Below are 13748 nucleotides of genomic sequence, written 5' to 3' on the forward strand. Positions count from 1 at the left end.
CATCTTTACTGCAGTAAAGTACTCCCATTTCTTAAATATCAGCCTATAACAGAGATTTCCATAAATGAGATTGAGATATAGTACCAGAAGAATAAAAACTTAAGCTGAAATCTAAGAGGAAGAGATTTTAATGCCAAGGTAAATGGGAAACTTTCCTTATTCAATATATGAAGAAGTATACGTCCTAAAGATGGTCATCTCCATTACCTACCATGTGAAGGAAAGAAATGCCATGCCATCTCAGTGGGAGAGAAGGAGCATCTTTCTGAATTCCTGTCCACATGTGGGAACATCTGTGAAGATTTACCAGCCATAAGTATGTTTTGGCTCCATGCAGAGGCAGACAACTGTCTCACTGATAAAAAAATAACCAAAACAGCTGAACAGAACTTCCTTTTCTTCCAATGTCTGAGTAATCGAAGACGTAGCTTCAGTAGCCTCTTCAGGCAGAGGGAATTCAAACCTACACAGCTCACTTCCCACTATCCTTGTCATTAAGAGTTCAAAGGACTTTGTAGGATATAGGTGGAAACTGAAAAATCAGATAAGTACAACACTTCTGTAACAGGCTTTGTAGGAGGATGAGGCATGGAGACATCAGGCTTCAGGTTCATGTCCTTAAGGACAGGGAACTAAAGAGAGCTGGAAGGAAACACAGCTTTTTCTGGGTATACATCAAAGAGTTCAGTCACCCCAGATAGCCTGGCAATGCCTTATCAGGTATTTAGTTAGAAACAAATATTTGCAGGCTAAACAAGTCACAGGCAATGACTGGAAACTGGATGAACAGCAGTGCAACAAAGACAGTAAACTGATTTCTTCTACCAAGCCCATTTCTGTACAACAGAACTGCATTAGATGTTTATGAAACAACCAACACCTCTGGGTCTGTGAACCAGGGAGTCATTCTCAACAGCTGAAAGCAGTATTTCTGCTGTTCGCTACTTCTGCTCTTGATGCTGATGATTGTATTTATGCCACTTATGTAGGCAAGGGAAGAACTTGAGGTGCTACAACTTCAGGGGGATTCTTCACAGAAGATTTATATGTAACACGGAGGGCAGAGTCATGCATTAATTGAGATGAGCAGTTTGAAGAAGCAGTAAGGCAGGCAATAAATAATAAATGACATGGGGTTTTCAAATACCTCAATATGACTCCAGGAATTTAGCACAGGCTCACCAGAAGTTCAAGTTAACAGAACTAATGCAGAAAGTACTGTTAAAATAGGGATATGTAGAACCTAAATCCATATCAGATCATAAATGCAATTAGGTTATGTTCAGCTTAAATAATTTGGCAGCAAGACTAAAACAATATGAGAGAATGAGGAAGCTATACCTGCAGAGGTTGAGGAAGAAATAGTCTGTTAAAAAAGAGCATGTGTATAGCCTCATGCCTCTGGTTTCTTCAGTTCTTCTCTAGGAAGATGTCCCTTCATGCGTACTACATTGGCAGTTCCACCAGGCATTTCATGATGCCAAAAGCATGTACAGAGAGCCCCTGTTAAGGCAGGAGAAGCTGCTCTACTCTCATGATGTAACAAACACTTTGCCAAATATTTGCAACAATGCTCCCCAAGAGGAATGGCAGAAGTCAGTATTGTTTAAAGAAACATCAGAAGCTCTGAAACAAATAAAGGTGGCTAAGATAGCAGGCCCTTGCTGTAGGGAAAAGAAGTCAGCACATGTCCTCAAGTGCTTCAGACCTTCAATCCCCAGCTCAGAAGGACGTTGTCGTTCTAACTCCTGCATGGTACTTCCACAAAGAAATGCCATGCTAGCATTACAATAGCTAACATGCAAATACAAATAGCTGTTATTAATGCAGGGCAGGGCTTCCAGGTCTGTGTTTCTTCACAATGTTCTAATAGTTCAAAACCAGCAGTTTGAGAGTTACAAGTTGAAGTAGCACTTTGGTCTTTATTAGTCTGAGGAGTTTAAGAAGATGCTGAGATAAGTATAACCCCTCCTTTAAAGCACAAAGAAAATAAAGAAAATCAAGAAATAAGAAACAGCTGCCAGTACTGTGAAGGACAGCAGGTGGTGTTCATTTTTCCTGAAAGATCAGGTTATCCCCACTAGAGATCCACAACTGATGTCTGCCAGCTGTGATGAGATCCTTCAGAGGGGAAAAAGGAGCAGGCAGAGTGGATTTGAAAATAGTTTTTGGGCTGCAGGATCCATTTTAGGGTTAAACAAGGTGTCATTATTGTCTTTAGCAGATTTAGAGACTCTGTGTATACCAAAATTAAGGCTTGGCTGCAATTAGGGATTTGGGCACCGAGAGCTATAGGGACATACCTTATCCACATCTGCTGAAGATGCCTGCTGGGAGGGATGCAGCACACGTGACCTCAAACTCCGTCCTCCCTGTGCAAGCTGTCCTGTGCATTCAGTCTCTCCACAGCATCCCAAGCAAGGAGCTGGTTTACTACTGTGTATTAAACAATGAATTTCATTGGCAGTCTCCTATGGGAGACATGAGTTTTTACATAGTGACCATAAGAAATGTTGACTTGTTTCTGGCAAGACAGCTGTCCGAAGTGGGGAGGGCAGGAACAGTGGACTGCTTTAGAAAACCCTTTACATTTCTTTTTGCAGAGATCCTTTTGATTCCTAACCTATTTTACCTGGTACAATATGAGATGAAACGAGATGGCTGTGGCAGTGAAATTTGGTGGTGAAGCTGCAGAAGAAGCAACTGTAAGAGGCCACTTGCCCAGGTAAGGTGCATGGCTGGGCAGCAGCTGTTGGCCTCTGGAATTTGGCTCCTTTTCCTTCCCTCCAGCTCCCAGCGCCCGGGGGCAGCAGTCAGCTGCAAAGCTCCACAGAGCGCCAGGAGAGCTGCCAGCTTTCACACGCATCCGCTACTCGACCACATGCAGAAGGTAAGGCTGCATCTCTGAACTCAAGGCATTTCATATTCAGATTTTTTGTCTTTCCTTCATGGGGAACAATAGGTCCTCGTATGCAGTTCAAATGCATCTGTAATTACAGATAGCTTTCTGGCAAGTGCAAGAGGAGATCTGCAAAGGTTTCAGAGCAAGCTGTCACATTTAAGCCTTGATAGCAGTAAAGTGTGACACGCACAGTGAAGAGATGCAGAAAAAAGGATGGAATAAAACATGTATATTTACTCAAAGAGCAGATTCAGAAAAGCTTAAATATTTTGTACGAGGTCTTTATAGTCTTGTTGAAATTTTGTTCTTAGTCTTTGTTCTTTATCAGAGAGAGAGTTGAAATTCTGGGAACATTCTTGCTTCACGAGAGGGCAACTGTTAAGAGAAGGGCAGCCTCCGTCAGGAATAGTGTAAACTTACAAGGTATTACAAGTTACCAAAATACACTACTCTGTCATCTTTATTTGAAGATTTTTTTTCTCATCTTGCCAGAAAATATCTAGCAAGAAACAAACAAAATTAATCACCAGTGGAAGGATTCTAAATGCAGATCTCCATGGAAATAAAAGGCAAGCCTGGCTCTGTTCAGGCAGTATCACATGAGTTACAGTAATAATGCAGAAGAGGAATGGAGTCCTGTTGGGCAGTCCCAAAGCAGATGTAAGTAACAATCTTATTGCTTTGTTGAGACCGATGCTTCAAGAGATGGTTTCAGCTGGATGATCTGGGATAAATCAGAAAAGCATCTGGAGAAGGACTACAAAGGGCTTTTTCACAATGTTATTTGTAAGTCTTCAAATTGCTAGAAGAAACTCTAAACTGCTTTGGAAAATATTATTTTCTTCATTTGTGAATCTTCTGCAATATCTTAATCCATAGAGGGTTTAGGGATAAAGAAGCAAGAAAAGAATAACTTTTTTTTTTTTTTTAACTTGGGAGATGGGAGGGGGGTGGAATAGAAGAACAGGCAGGTTTTGTATGCTCTGATGCAAATCCAGGGAAACAAAGTCCAAGGAACAGAAGATATGGTACTCAGAAAAATGCTGATTTTCATTGTACATCCTTAAGATGAAATACCTGGGTGGTAGATGCAAGACTTGTACAGTGCATGAAAAAGGTTGGATAGATGTGAGAACCTCATGAAGTTCAGGAAGGCCAAGTGCAAGGTCCTACACCTGGGACTGGGCAATGGGCGGTTTCAATACAGGCTGGGGAATGATGTGATTGTGCCCTGCAGAGAAGGACTTGAGGGTGCCAATTGATTGGAAGCTCGCCATGAGCTGGCAATGTGTGCTCACAGCCCAGAAGACCAACTGTATCCTGGGCTGATTCAAAAGAAGCGTGGCCAGCAGGGTGAGGAAGGTGATTCTGCCCCTCTGTTCCTCTCTTCTGAGACCTCACCTGGAATATTGTGCCCAATTCTGGAATCTTCAACATAAGAAGGAAATGGAACTGTTGGTATAGGTCCAGAGGAAGGCTACAAAGATGATCAGAGGGCTGGAGCACCTCAGCTATGAGGACAGGCTGAGAAAGTTGGATTTCTTCAGGCTGGAGAAGAGAAGCCTCCAGGGAGACCTTATAGTGACCTTTCAGTACCTGAAGGGGCTACAGGAAAGCTGGGGAGAGATTGTTTACAAAGGCTTGTGGTGATAGGACGAAGGGCAATGGTTATAAATTGGAAAGGGGTAGATTTAGACTAGACACAAGGAGGAATTTCCTCATGATGAGAGTGGTGAGGCACTGGCACAGGTTGCCCAGGGAAGGTGTGGATGCCCCATCCCTGGAGGTGTTCAAGCCAGGCTGGATGGGGCCTTGGGCAGCCTGATCTAGTGGGAGGTGTCCCTGCCCATGGCAGAGGGGTTGCAACTGGATGGGCTTTAGGGCCCCTTCCAACCCAAACTATTCTGTGATTTAAGGATAAGAAACTTTAGACAACTTTAAACTTGTTCTTTAGACAAGGGAAATTGGTAGGTAGTTAGAAACATGGAACATCTGCAGTGTTTATGCTATGGCCAGCAAAACAACACTTGTGTTGTTTTTCTCACACAAACCTCCAGAAGTCATTAAGTTAGGTTTATCATTAATCTCACTCTGATATTTGGTGAATACAGCATATTTGAGGTAGAGTTTTGACAGTTTGAATTTTCCTATAGAGAAATTGTAGAATCATAGAGTAGTTTGAGTTCATTAAAGATTATCTAGTCAGTCATTAAAGATTATCTAGTTCCAACCACCCTATAGAGAAATGCCCACATTATGTTCTGGAAGCCTATCACCTGCATGCCTGTAGGAGCTAGGAGCTTCTCATTACAATGAAAAGAAAGCTGATTTGCAAATACTTCTCCTCCCCTAATTTTCTGATATTTCTTTTAACTCAGTCCCTGCAATTCAGTGCTACTTGATGGGGTACATATTGCCGGCTGACTTGCTCCAGGAATGAGGGAACACGTCCATGTTGGAGCAGTGAATAAGAAGCCTGTGTTGTCCTCAGGAATAGCAGTCACCTGATGTGAGCCATAAATATTTGAAAGTAAACATTATTGCCATGCCATCTGCTGAGAAAAGCCGGAATCTCAGCTGTCAACGCTACTCTCTGGAGAAGCCAGCAAAGGCAAGGGTCCAGAGGCTTGCCATTCCATACAGCCGTGTCTGCATTTTTTTCTTCATCCTTAAAACACGTTTAGGAAAGGTAATTGAGTGTATTTTAATTAAAAATTAATGGTGTCAACAACCATTTTTTTTCTGGGGCTTGATCTTAATAAAACTTGGAGTTATGAGATTTCATTTCTGTTCTTAGCATTGCCACAAACTTAGCTTAGTGTTACATAAACACTTTTTAGATGTTTCAATTTTCACAGTTCTGCTCTCAGATACTGGAAACTTATTTAAGTGTGTGGAGTACTCACTGGTAGAGCTAAAGTCCTGGAGGACATATAAGAACCTAGAATCACTAAAAGTGAAAATCAAGCACTGGGGACCACCATCCACCAAATGTCACAGCCCAGAGTGGTGTCAGTAGCAATTCAAGGAAACAACAGGTTTGAAGTTGCTGCTGGCAAAATTTGGCACCTTCAGCAAAGTGACCATTTGCAATAGTACCCTCAGTCTTAAGCGATGCCTGAAGCCACAGCCATGAGTCGGGGACATCAGGTGCTGCTGCACGTTTTTCTGCTGACCATGGAAAAAAAACACCTGCTGGTGTTTCTTGATGACCTCCTTCCTCAAAAGAGAGAAAAAAAACACTGAAAACCACTCGGCTTCTTGAACTTTCAAACCAACTGAAGCCAGTATTTTGGAAAGTTAGTGCCTTACATCATGAGTAATGAAGCTTTAGTTATACTTTTCCTGGCTAAGCAGAAGTCTTAAGGCAGTGAACCCAACTCAAGCATTAGTCAGAAACAAATGTAACAAGCTGGCATGCAGATTGGCATTCTCTTTACTGGTTCCTGTTGGCTCTCCAGCATTAGTTCACCTTCCTTGAGGCCTTAGGACAGATTCCCACTTTGGTGTCCAGTCAGACAAGTATTAAGAAAGTTTTTTTCTCTAAGCTGCAGAAGTACCACAGAGCGTGGAATAGTCTCTCCTTCCTGGCATGAGAGCTTCTATAGCTCATCTTCTCAACAGATATTACTGTGCCTGAGTAGGAAACTTGGAGCATAGCCATGGTTCATTCCCTGCTTTAGAATACCTATTTTCAATAACTTTTCCAACAATATGCATTTTTTTCTTACTATGGCCATTGCCACTAATAACCCCATACAAAGGCTACATTCCTTTTAAGGATGTTTTTGACAAAAGTTGTCAACAGCCTAATAGTCTGCTATGGCATCAGACGTGGAATTGCAGATGGATGTCTTCTTACCTTTTCATCCCAGTTTTTGAGTCAAAGAGTGACAGAACTATGGAGAAAACTGTGTAAGCTAAATACACAACACACATTGGTATTCACCAGTTTAGTAGCTGTAGCTGTCAAAGGAGATGTACACTATCGTTCTTCTGGGACAAGGAGGAACTGGAGAAAGAAGCTTTCATTTAAGCAGACTGTTGCTAATAGTCGTAACTCTGATTTGTTAATTCACATTTTCACATGCTGTATTTTCAAATTGACAAAATCATACATATATAAAGTACCAGGAGAGCTTTGGCACTGTCCTCAGTTAAAAGCTGTCCTAAGTGACAGATTGCAGCTGCAGGAATAAGTATCCTTTTTTTCACATACTCTAGTGGAAGCAGTGTCATTCCTCCTGCCCAACTAAAAGAACCAAAAAGAGGTTATTATTACATTCATTTTTGTAAAAATTGTTTATCTGAAGTAGATCTCCATTGTTTGTCTGACTCACACAGCAAGAGTTAACCCAACATCACCATCTTCCCATCCACCAATCTCCCTTGCGCAGCTGCTGCTTTGCTATTCCACTTCTGCACCTCCTGCTTCAGAAACCATCCTCAAAGTTTACAGCACCCTAAAACCACATTCCAGACAGTGTATCATTGTTTGCAGACTTCAGCTACATCAGTTCATACCAGGATTAAGAGACAGGGTTTCCCTCTGTGATGCATTTACTTTGCTAGCATTTTCTCACTGTGGTGGACTCTTAGCAGCTTCCATTCCTTGGTTTACCTCTTACCTGCTGAGGTTTCTTCAAAAGTCCTTCTTATTTTAAAGGAAGTTTCTACACTTTTGAAGATGTCCTGGCTTTTGATGGTATTAGATCTCCTCAGTGCCGATGACCTCAGGGTTGCTTAGCCATGTTGCCCAGCTCTTACTGGTAAAACACCCCTGCAAGTAACATGAACCCCAGCTTTGCCTAAGCTTCCAGGCTTGGAAGCCCCACTCATTTCTTCACGACCGTTAAACATTACAGTTTGCATGGGCAGGGCTCTTTGACTTGATGCCTTTACCCCAGAGAGCAGGCAGGATCTGTATTAGATGACATCAATGCCACAAGCTTATCTCTTGTCACTGGACGCCTCTCCCAAGGGAAAAGAGGCCATCGGTAGGATACTTCCCAAGTAAAAGGCATGAGCCTACTCCCAGATAGCTGCTTGCTTTGAAGTAAACAAGCAAGTCAACCCACAAGCTGGCTTTCTTCTTGCGTTTTTGAGTCATCATGTTTGCAAGAGGTCTACAAATAGCTCAGATGCACTTTAAATATGTGCAAGTAATTGACTGCCTAGAGAGGGTGTGCTTGTCTGCTCCAAATTGATTTGCATGCAACAGGTGCTTCACCTCTGTCAAAAAACTCTTTGAGCTGCACTAGCATTGCAGACAGCTGTTGATACCAAAGGAAGACCATTCCTCTCTCTCAAGCTATGCTTTTTAATATAAAAGCCCTATTTCCCCTCCAAAGAAACAAATGCTAATCGTAGCAAGCCACATGCAGAACAGTTCCGAAAAGACAAGAAAAGTAGGTGCAGGAACTAAGTTCAGTCAGATTACATCCTTCCTATCCAGGGCACTGCAGCAGTCCTCACCTGATAAAGTACTCCCTGTGTAATTACCAGATTTCAGTTTTCAATTTCACACGTGGTGCAGTGTCTCTCAAGCTAATAATCCTAAGTAAAAAACCCCAAGATAATGACACAAACTTGAGGGCTACTCAAAGTTTCTTCTTAAAGATCACCTGAATATGTGATACTCTGAGAAAACAAATCAGGAAAGGCATCAACGACTTCAAGAATTAGAATATAATTTTATTTATTTTGGGATTAGCCCAAAGTCAGCAAAAATGCAAAAATTTTATAGACCGAACTTAAAATTAGCTATTCTAAAACCAAACAAACAAACAAGTTAAAAAAAAAGACTATTTTTCTTTCCCCTTACAGTTTGCAATCTCAAAGAGAGGCACAAAAGTATAACTAATTATACTTGTACAAACATATTCAGTCCTGGCAGCAATGCAGGCTGGAGATAGACTGGCCAGGGAAAAGGCCCTCAGGGTTCTGATGGGCAGTGAGCTGAGGAAAAAAGCCGAAAACATCCTGGGCTGTACTAATAGCACAGCCAGTAGATTGATGGAAGTGGTTATTCGCCTTTCCTCAGCACTCATTAGGCTGTGTCCATAGCACTGCATCCTGGTTTTGAGTGAGTTCAGCAGAGGGGCCCCTGGATGCTCAGTGGGGCTGCAGCACCTGCCCTGCAAGGAGCAGCTGTGAGACTGGGGTGGTTCATCCCAGTTAAGAGATGGCTTTGAGAATGCTTATAGCAGCACACAACACCTATGGGAAAGTGACCGAGGAGCTGGAGCCACTTTTTTCACAGCAGTGAATTGTAGGAGGATGAGAGACTATGAGTAGAACCTGAAAGATGAGAGGTTCAGACAGGAGATAAGGAGACCCTTTTGCTCAAGCAGACGGCTGGGCAGGGGTGCAGGTTGCCAGGGAGGCTGTGCTGGCTCCAACCTTGGAGGTTTCCAAGCCCAGATAAGGCACAGTCCTGAGTAGCCTGGTCTGAGCTCGGAGTTGGCCGTGTCTGAGTGGGAGGGTCTGCTGGAGTCTTCCGGACCTCTCTTCCCTTTTGAGTTTCCCTATGACCTTACAAACCTACTTAAATTTTCTACAACATTGTTACTTACAAAGTCAACAACTACCACACTATGTGCTCCAACATGTTTGTTGCCTAACAACCAGCAGAGTATTTCCAGGAAATCCGTGTAAATATGATTGCAGGGGCTGGAGCCTGCATTTATTAGCTATTTTTGCCATTGGAATAGAATGTTACAGCCAAAAGGAAAGTCTAAGAAATTGCTCTACTGCTTTCTGATACAGTTCTTTTGTGATCAGAGCTATGACTTCTTCCTGTAATTCTGTATCTCTCTGGAGAAAACCTCTGAAAATCAGGTTGCAGAAAACAAACTGAACTATCGCAACAAGAATTTCAGATGGTACAGTCTAGGAATTTAGCTGTGTCCATTTTATATGGCGTGCTGAAATGAAAGAAAAAAGTATGGGAGAGAACATAACCCTCTGTAGGATGAGCCTACCTTTTTCTTCTGAAACGCAATATGATTTAATTATTTGCCTTTAAGGTAGAGTGTTCTTGAATGAAAAATAATTAAATAAAAACATGACAGTGATCTTTGTGCTAGTAAGGGCATATGAATAATAACACTATGACCTACTGGCAAAGGAGGGGTAGGAGAGGAAAGAAAACAGTGGGCACTGGGACTCCTTCTTCATTGGTCATCCTAAAATATCATGTGGCCAAGGCTCCCTTTTAAAGATAACTCCTGATCTCCTAGTGCTCATACTATCCTCCTGTCCTACATTTCTGCTGGATCTCGTGGAAGACTTCTCTCTAGCCTGACAAAATGTGTGACCAGTTCGTGGGCACCTGGAAGCTCCTTTCTAGTGAAAACTTTGAGGACTATATGAAAGAGCTGGGTGAGAATTTTTATTTGGAATTATTGTATCTGGGAAGGAATGCTGGTTTCAAACTTTATTCCTCGCTTGCTTTTTCTGGCTATGCTGTTTACCAAGGGGTTTTTAGTCCAACTATTTTGATCAGATGGTCTTAAACTGGAGAACATGGCTATCTGAATTACTGGTGTCAAATTTCCAGAAATTAGAAATCTTTTGATTGTGAGGAATATTTTCAGGTAAGCCAAGTCTATGCATGCCAACTTAGTAGCGTTATAAATTGAAGTAAAATATCCCACTGCAGTATTTTGTGTGGATTAGCTTTTATCCTTTAACACAGAAAGTGGTGCAATGCTAGGATGCAGCAAGCTTTTCTATGTCCAAAAGCAACACACCTTAACTTCTTTATGTTGCTACTGGGCTAGGAGTCTGAATAATAGTCATGGCTATTACAGTGATTGAAATTCTGTAGCTGTCTCTAGTGAATATTAACAAAGAAAATTGCATGGATTCATGCAGGTACTTGCAAAAGGTTTGAGGGATAATACTCTTCTCTAAAGGTGCAGACTTCTTGTTTAGAATTAAAACTGGGCTTTAAAAGGTTTTCACACTCTTTTAGTATGTTGGAATTATGGGGTAACTTGACTGATTGGACCAGTACATGCTAAAAAGCTGAGGGGTTATGCGGAGATTAGGAGTAAAATGATTGCTGAGACTTATGCAGCATTCAGACAGCTTTCAGTGAGACTCCTGCACTCTTAATCTTTACCCTAGATTTTACTCAGGACGTAACTATTGCCAGCTATTTCTTAATCATTTCCTTTTATTCTGCTTAGCCGCTGACAAATATAAAAAGTTCTTTTTCATTTTTTTCTTGTTTATTTGCTTTTGTAGCTTAGAAGGTGTTCTGTATTTCTGCTTATTCACTTCTAGATACAGTTAGCACACAAATTAGTACAATTATTTTGAACAAGTGTATGTGCAAATATCTGGCATTAAAATCTTCTTTCAGTCTTCAAAATATTGCTTTTAATGCACTGACAGTGACAGAGCATAGAATTTTCTTTTGTCATCCCACCTGGCTTCATCTATAACCATACCAAGCTAGTGCGATCTTACAGAGGAAACTCTGCCACACAGAATTAATAAAAAAATTGACAAAGTGATATGGAAATCAACGAAGCCTTTTTCTTCCCCAACATATAAGATAAAAACATTGAATAAAGATTAGCATTTCATACTGCTCTGTCTTGTTTACAGGTGTAGGGTTCGCTACCAGGAAAATGGCTGGTGTGGCCAAACCCAGTGTGACTATCAGTTTGAATGGTGATACGATGACCATCAAAACAGAAAGTACTTTCAAAAATACAGAGGTCTCTTTCAAGCTGGGTGAGGAGTTTGATGAGGTCACAGCAGATGACAGAAAAACAAAGGTGAGTCCAAAATCAGCACTTTCCAAATACATCTGTCAAGAGGGATGTGGGAACAGGAGGACAGAGTCGTGGTTTTGACATCCAGTATAGAAATGCTGACTTCAAAGATAAAGAGTGCTATGTGCTATTTCGATGTGGAGACAAATCAAGAGAAGACTATTCTCTTCAGCCCAGAGCACCCTGATGAGACAATCATGCTTTGATTTTTTGCCTTTGGCAGAACGTCATAACCCTAGACAACGGTGTCCTGAACCAGGTGCAGAAATGGGATGGAAAAGAAACTATCATAAAGAGAAAAGTGGTGGATGCAAACCTGGTGGTGGTGAGTTCATTTTTGTTACTTAATCACTGAATTCATTGTGTAGAATTAATTTTTGGTGGATGTATTACATTGGATTCAAACATGGGGAGTGAAAATATCTGAAAGAGCTCTGCATACTTGGCTAGAAGTCTCCCTGAATGAGTCTGGACTATGTATTAAAACTGAAATGTTAAACTTATGGAATGGTATGGAGGTGCCTGTTTTCCACTCATAGCAAGTCATGGTTAAGAAAGAGTAGGGAGGCAAAAACAACAACCCTGTGAAGGAGGTATTTATATATCAGAATCTTTAAGTCCTGGAGGGGATACAGGAAGCATTAGCACAGTCCTCATGTCTGCTTTGTGCTGATGCAAAATACTTCTGTTCATCTCCAGCAGAGATTCAACAGCCATTCGTGGGAACTGTACTATAGATCACCAACAACTGTGTCAATAATATGATGTTTTATCAAAAAAACCAAACAATCTGAACTCTGTTCATTGGTGTTATCTGATGAGAAAGTATTGTGCTTGACTTGGTGCCAGTTAGGCCCTCCTGCAGTTTGGGGCTTCCCAGCAATGCTCTCCAGTTTTAGGAAAGGCACTTTGAAGAATCTGGGAGGGTACCAAAACTGGTCGTAAAAGGCAGCTGAGATTCCTACATGGTACAAAACAACACACATGCAAACAATTCCTGAAGAGTTCTGCCCTCCCCTGGAGAAAAAAATGTATGTTCAGAAATCTAATATTTAAATTTCTTTGGATAGAGACCAGAGGAGAGCAAGTATAAATAGTTTTTAATCACAACTTCATTAAGACTGAACAAATCAGAGTTTGATCTAACAGAAAAGTAGATGAGGGCAGAGCCTAACATGCAGAGGCTGATGCCAGCAGCTGCAGGTCTGAAAGCTGTGAGTGTATGTTCGGGTATGTGTCGTATACCTGTATGTGAAGAAAACAACTTACAGCTGAAAAAAGAGAGAGGGAAAAAGAAAACGTCCAACTCTGGGGTCCAACCACCCTCCATAGGAGTCTTAGGAGCCTTCTTTCAAGGTTTTTGAGAGGACATTAGAAATCTCATGAGGGTCGCTTTGACATCCTGTGCTTGTATTTGAAACTTCTGTTTCTGAAGCTCTGCAACTTGAATTTCACTGTTTTGAGAAATGTTTTTAGAGGAGCAATCTTTTTCTTACACTGGCTTCCAATGTATAAGTAATTCCCTACCTTCTGATTAACAAAGAGTTAATGAGAGTTAAAGGCTGATTAAATTTGCCTTTCTTTCCAGGAATGCACCATGAATAACGTTACCTGCAAAAGAGTTTATGAAAAAGCCTGAAGAAGACATCTTCACACAGGACTAATGCTTAAACCTGGAGAAAAGCAACTGAACCAAAGGAAAAAAAGTTCATAAATCCATTTCAAAGAGAACTGTACTTTTTACAGATATAACCCAAAACATTTACATGCAGATAGTCTAACTCATTGTGGCTATTCAATAAAATGTTTGGCTTTCTACAACCCATGCTTGTGCTCGAGTTTGTCAGAAAAGGGCTTGAGGGGTATATAACGTGGGAATGGGTGCTGTGTGGGAAAGCATAACATGAGAGCTAATGCCACACTTGGTAACTGTGACCTCTCTCACTGAGGAAAGGGTATGGGAGACAAGACAGTGAGTGGCAATTGTGTGATAGTCATAGATATAGACCTGGACACAAAAACATCCTCCAGTGAGCCCTGTACGTGGGCTGCCCGCT

The 13748-nt window shown here is 41.4% G+C and overlaps 1 protein-coding gene and 1 long non-coding RNA gene across 2 annotated transcripts; both read left to right on the forward strand.

Annotated features, from left to right (window-relative positions):
* The first annotated feature begins 2624 nt into the window (after positions 1 to 2624).
* Positions 2625 to 5700, forward strand: LOC128851359 (uncharacterized). Its single transcript, XR_008448718.1, has 3 exons — positions 2625 to 2890; positions 3395 to 3562; positions 5281 to 5700. It is a non-coding gene; the product is annotated as an uncharacterized LOC128851359 (long non-coding RNA).
* Positions 5701 to 10112: 4412 nt separating this feature from the next.
* LOC104068094 (fatty acid-binding protein, adipocyte) lies at positions 10113 to 13512 on the forward strand. The gene is made up of 4 exons (XM_009570937.2): positions 10113 to 10285; positions 11522 to 11694; positions 11915 to 12016; positions 13280 to 13512. The coding sequence occupies exons 1-4, from the start codon at positions 10213 to 10215 to the stop codon at positions 13328 to 13330; spliced, it is 399 nt and encodes a 132-aa protein (XP_009569232.1). The 5' UTR covers positions 10113 to 10212; the 3' UTR covers positions 13331 to 13512.
* The last annotated feature ends 236 nt before the right edge of the window (positions 13513 to 13748 follow it).

The sequence above is a fragment of the Cuculus canorus genome, chromosome 2, assembly GCF_017976375.1.
Source record: "Cuculus canorus isolate bCucCan1 chromosome 2, bCucCan1.pri, whole genome shotgun sequence".
Taxonomy (NCBI): domain Eukaryota; kingdom Metazoa; phylum Chordata; class Aves; order Cuculiformes; family Cuculidae; genus Cuculus; species Cuculus canorus.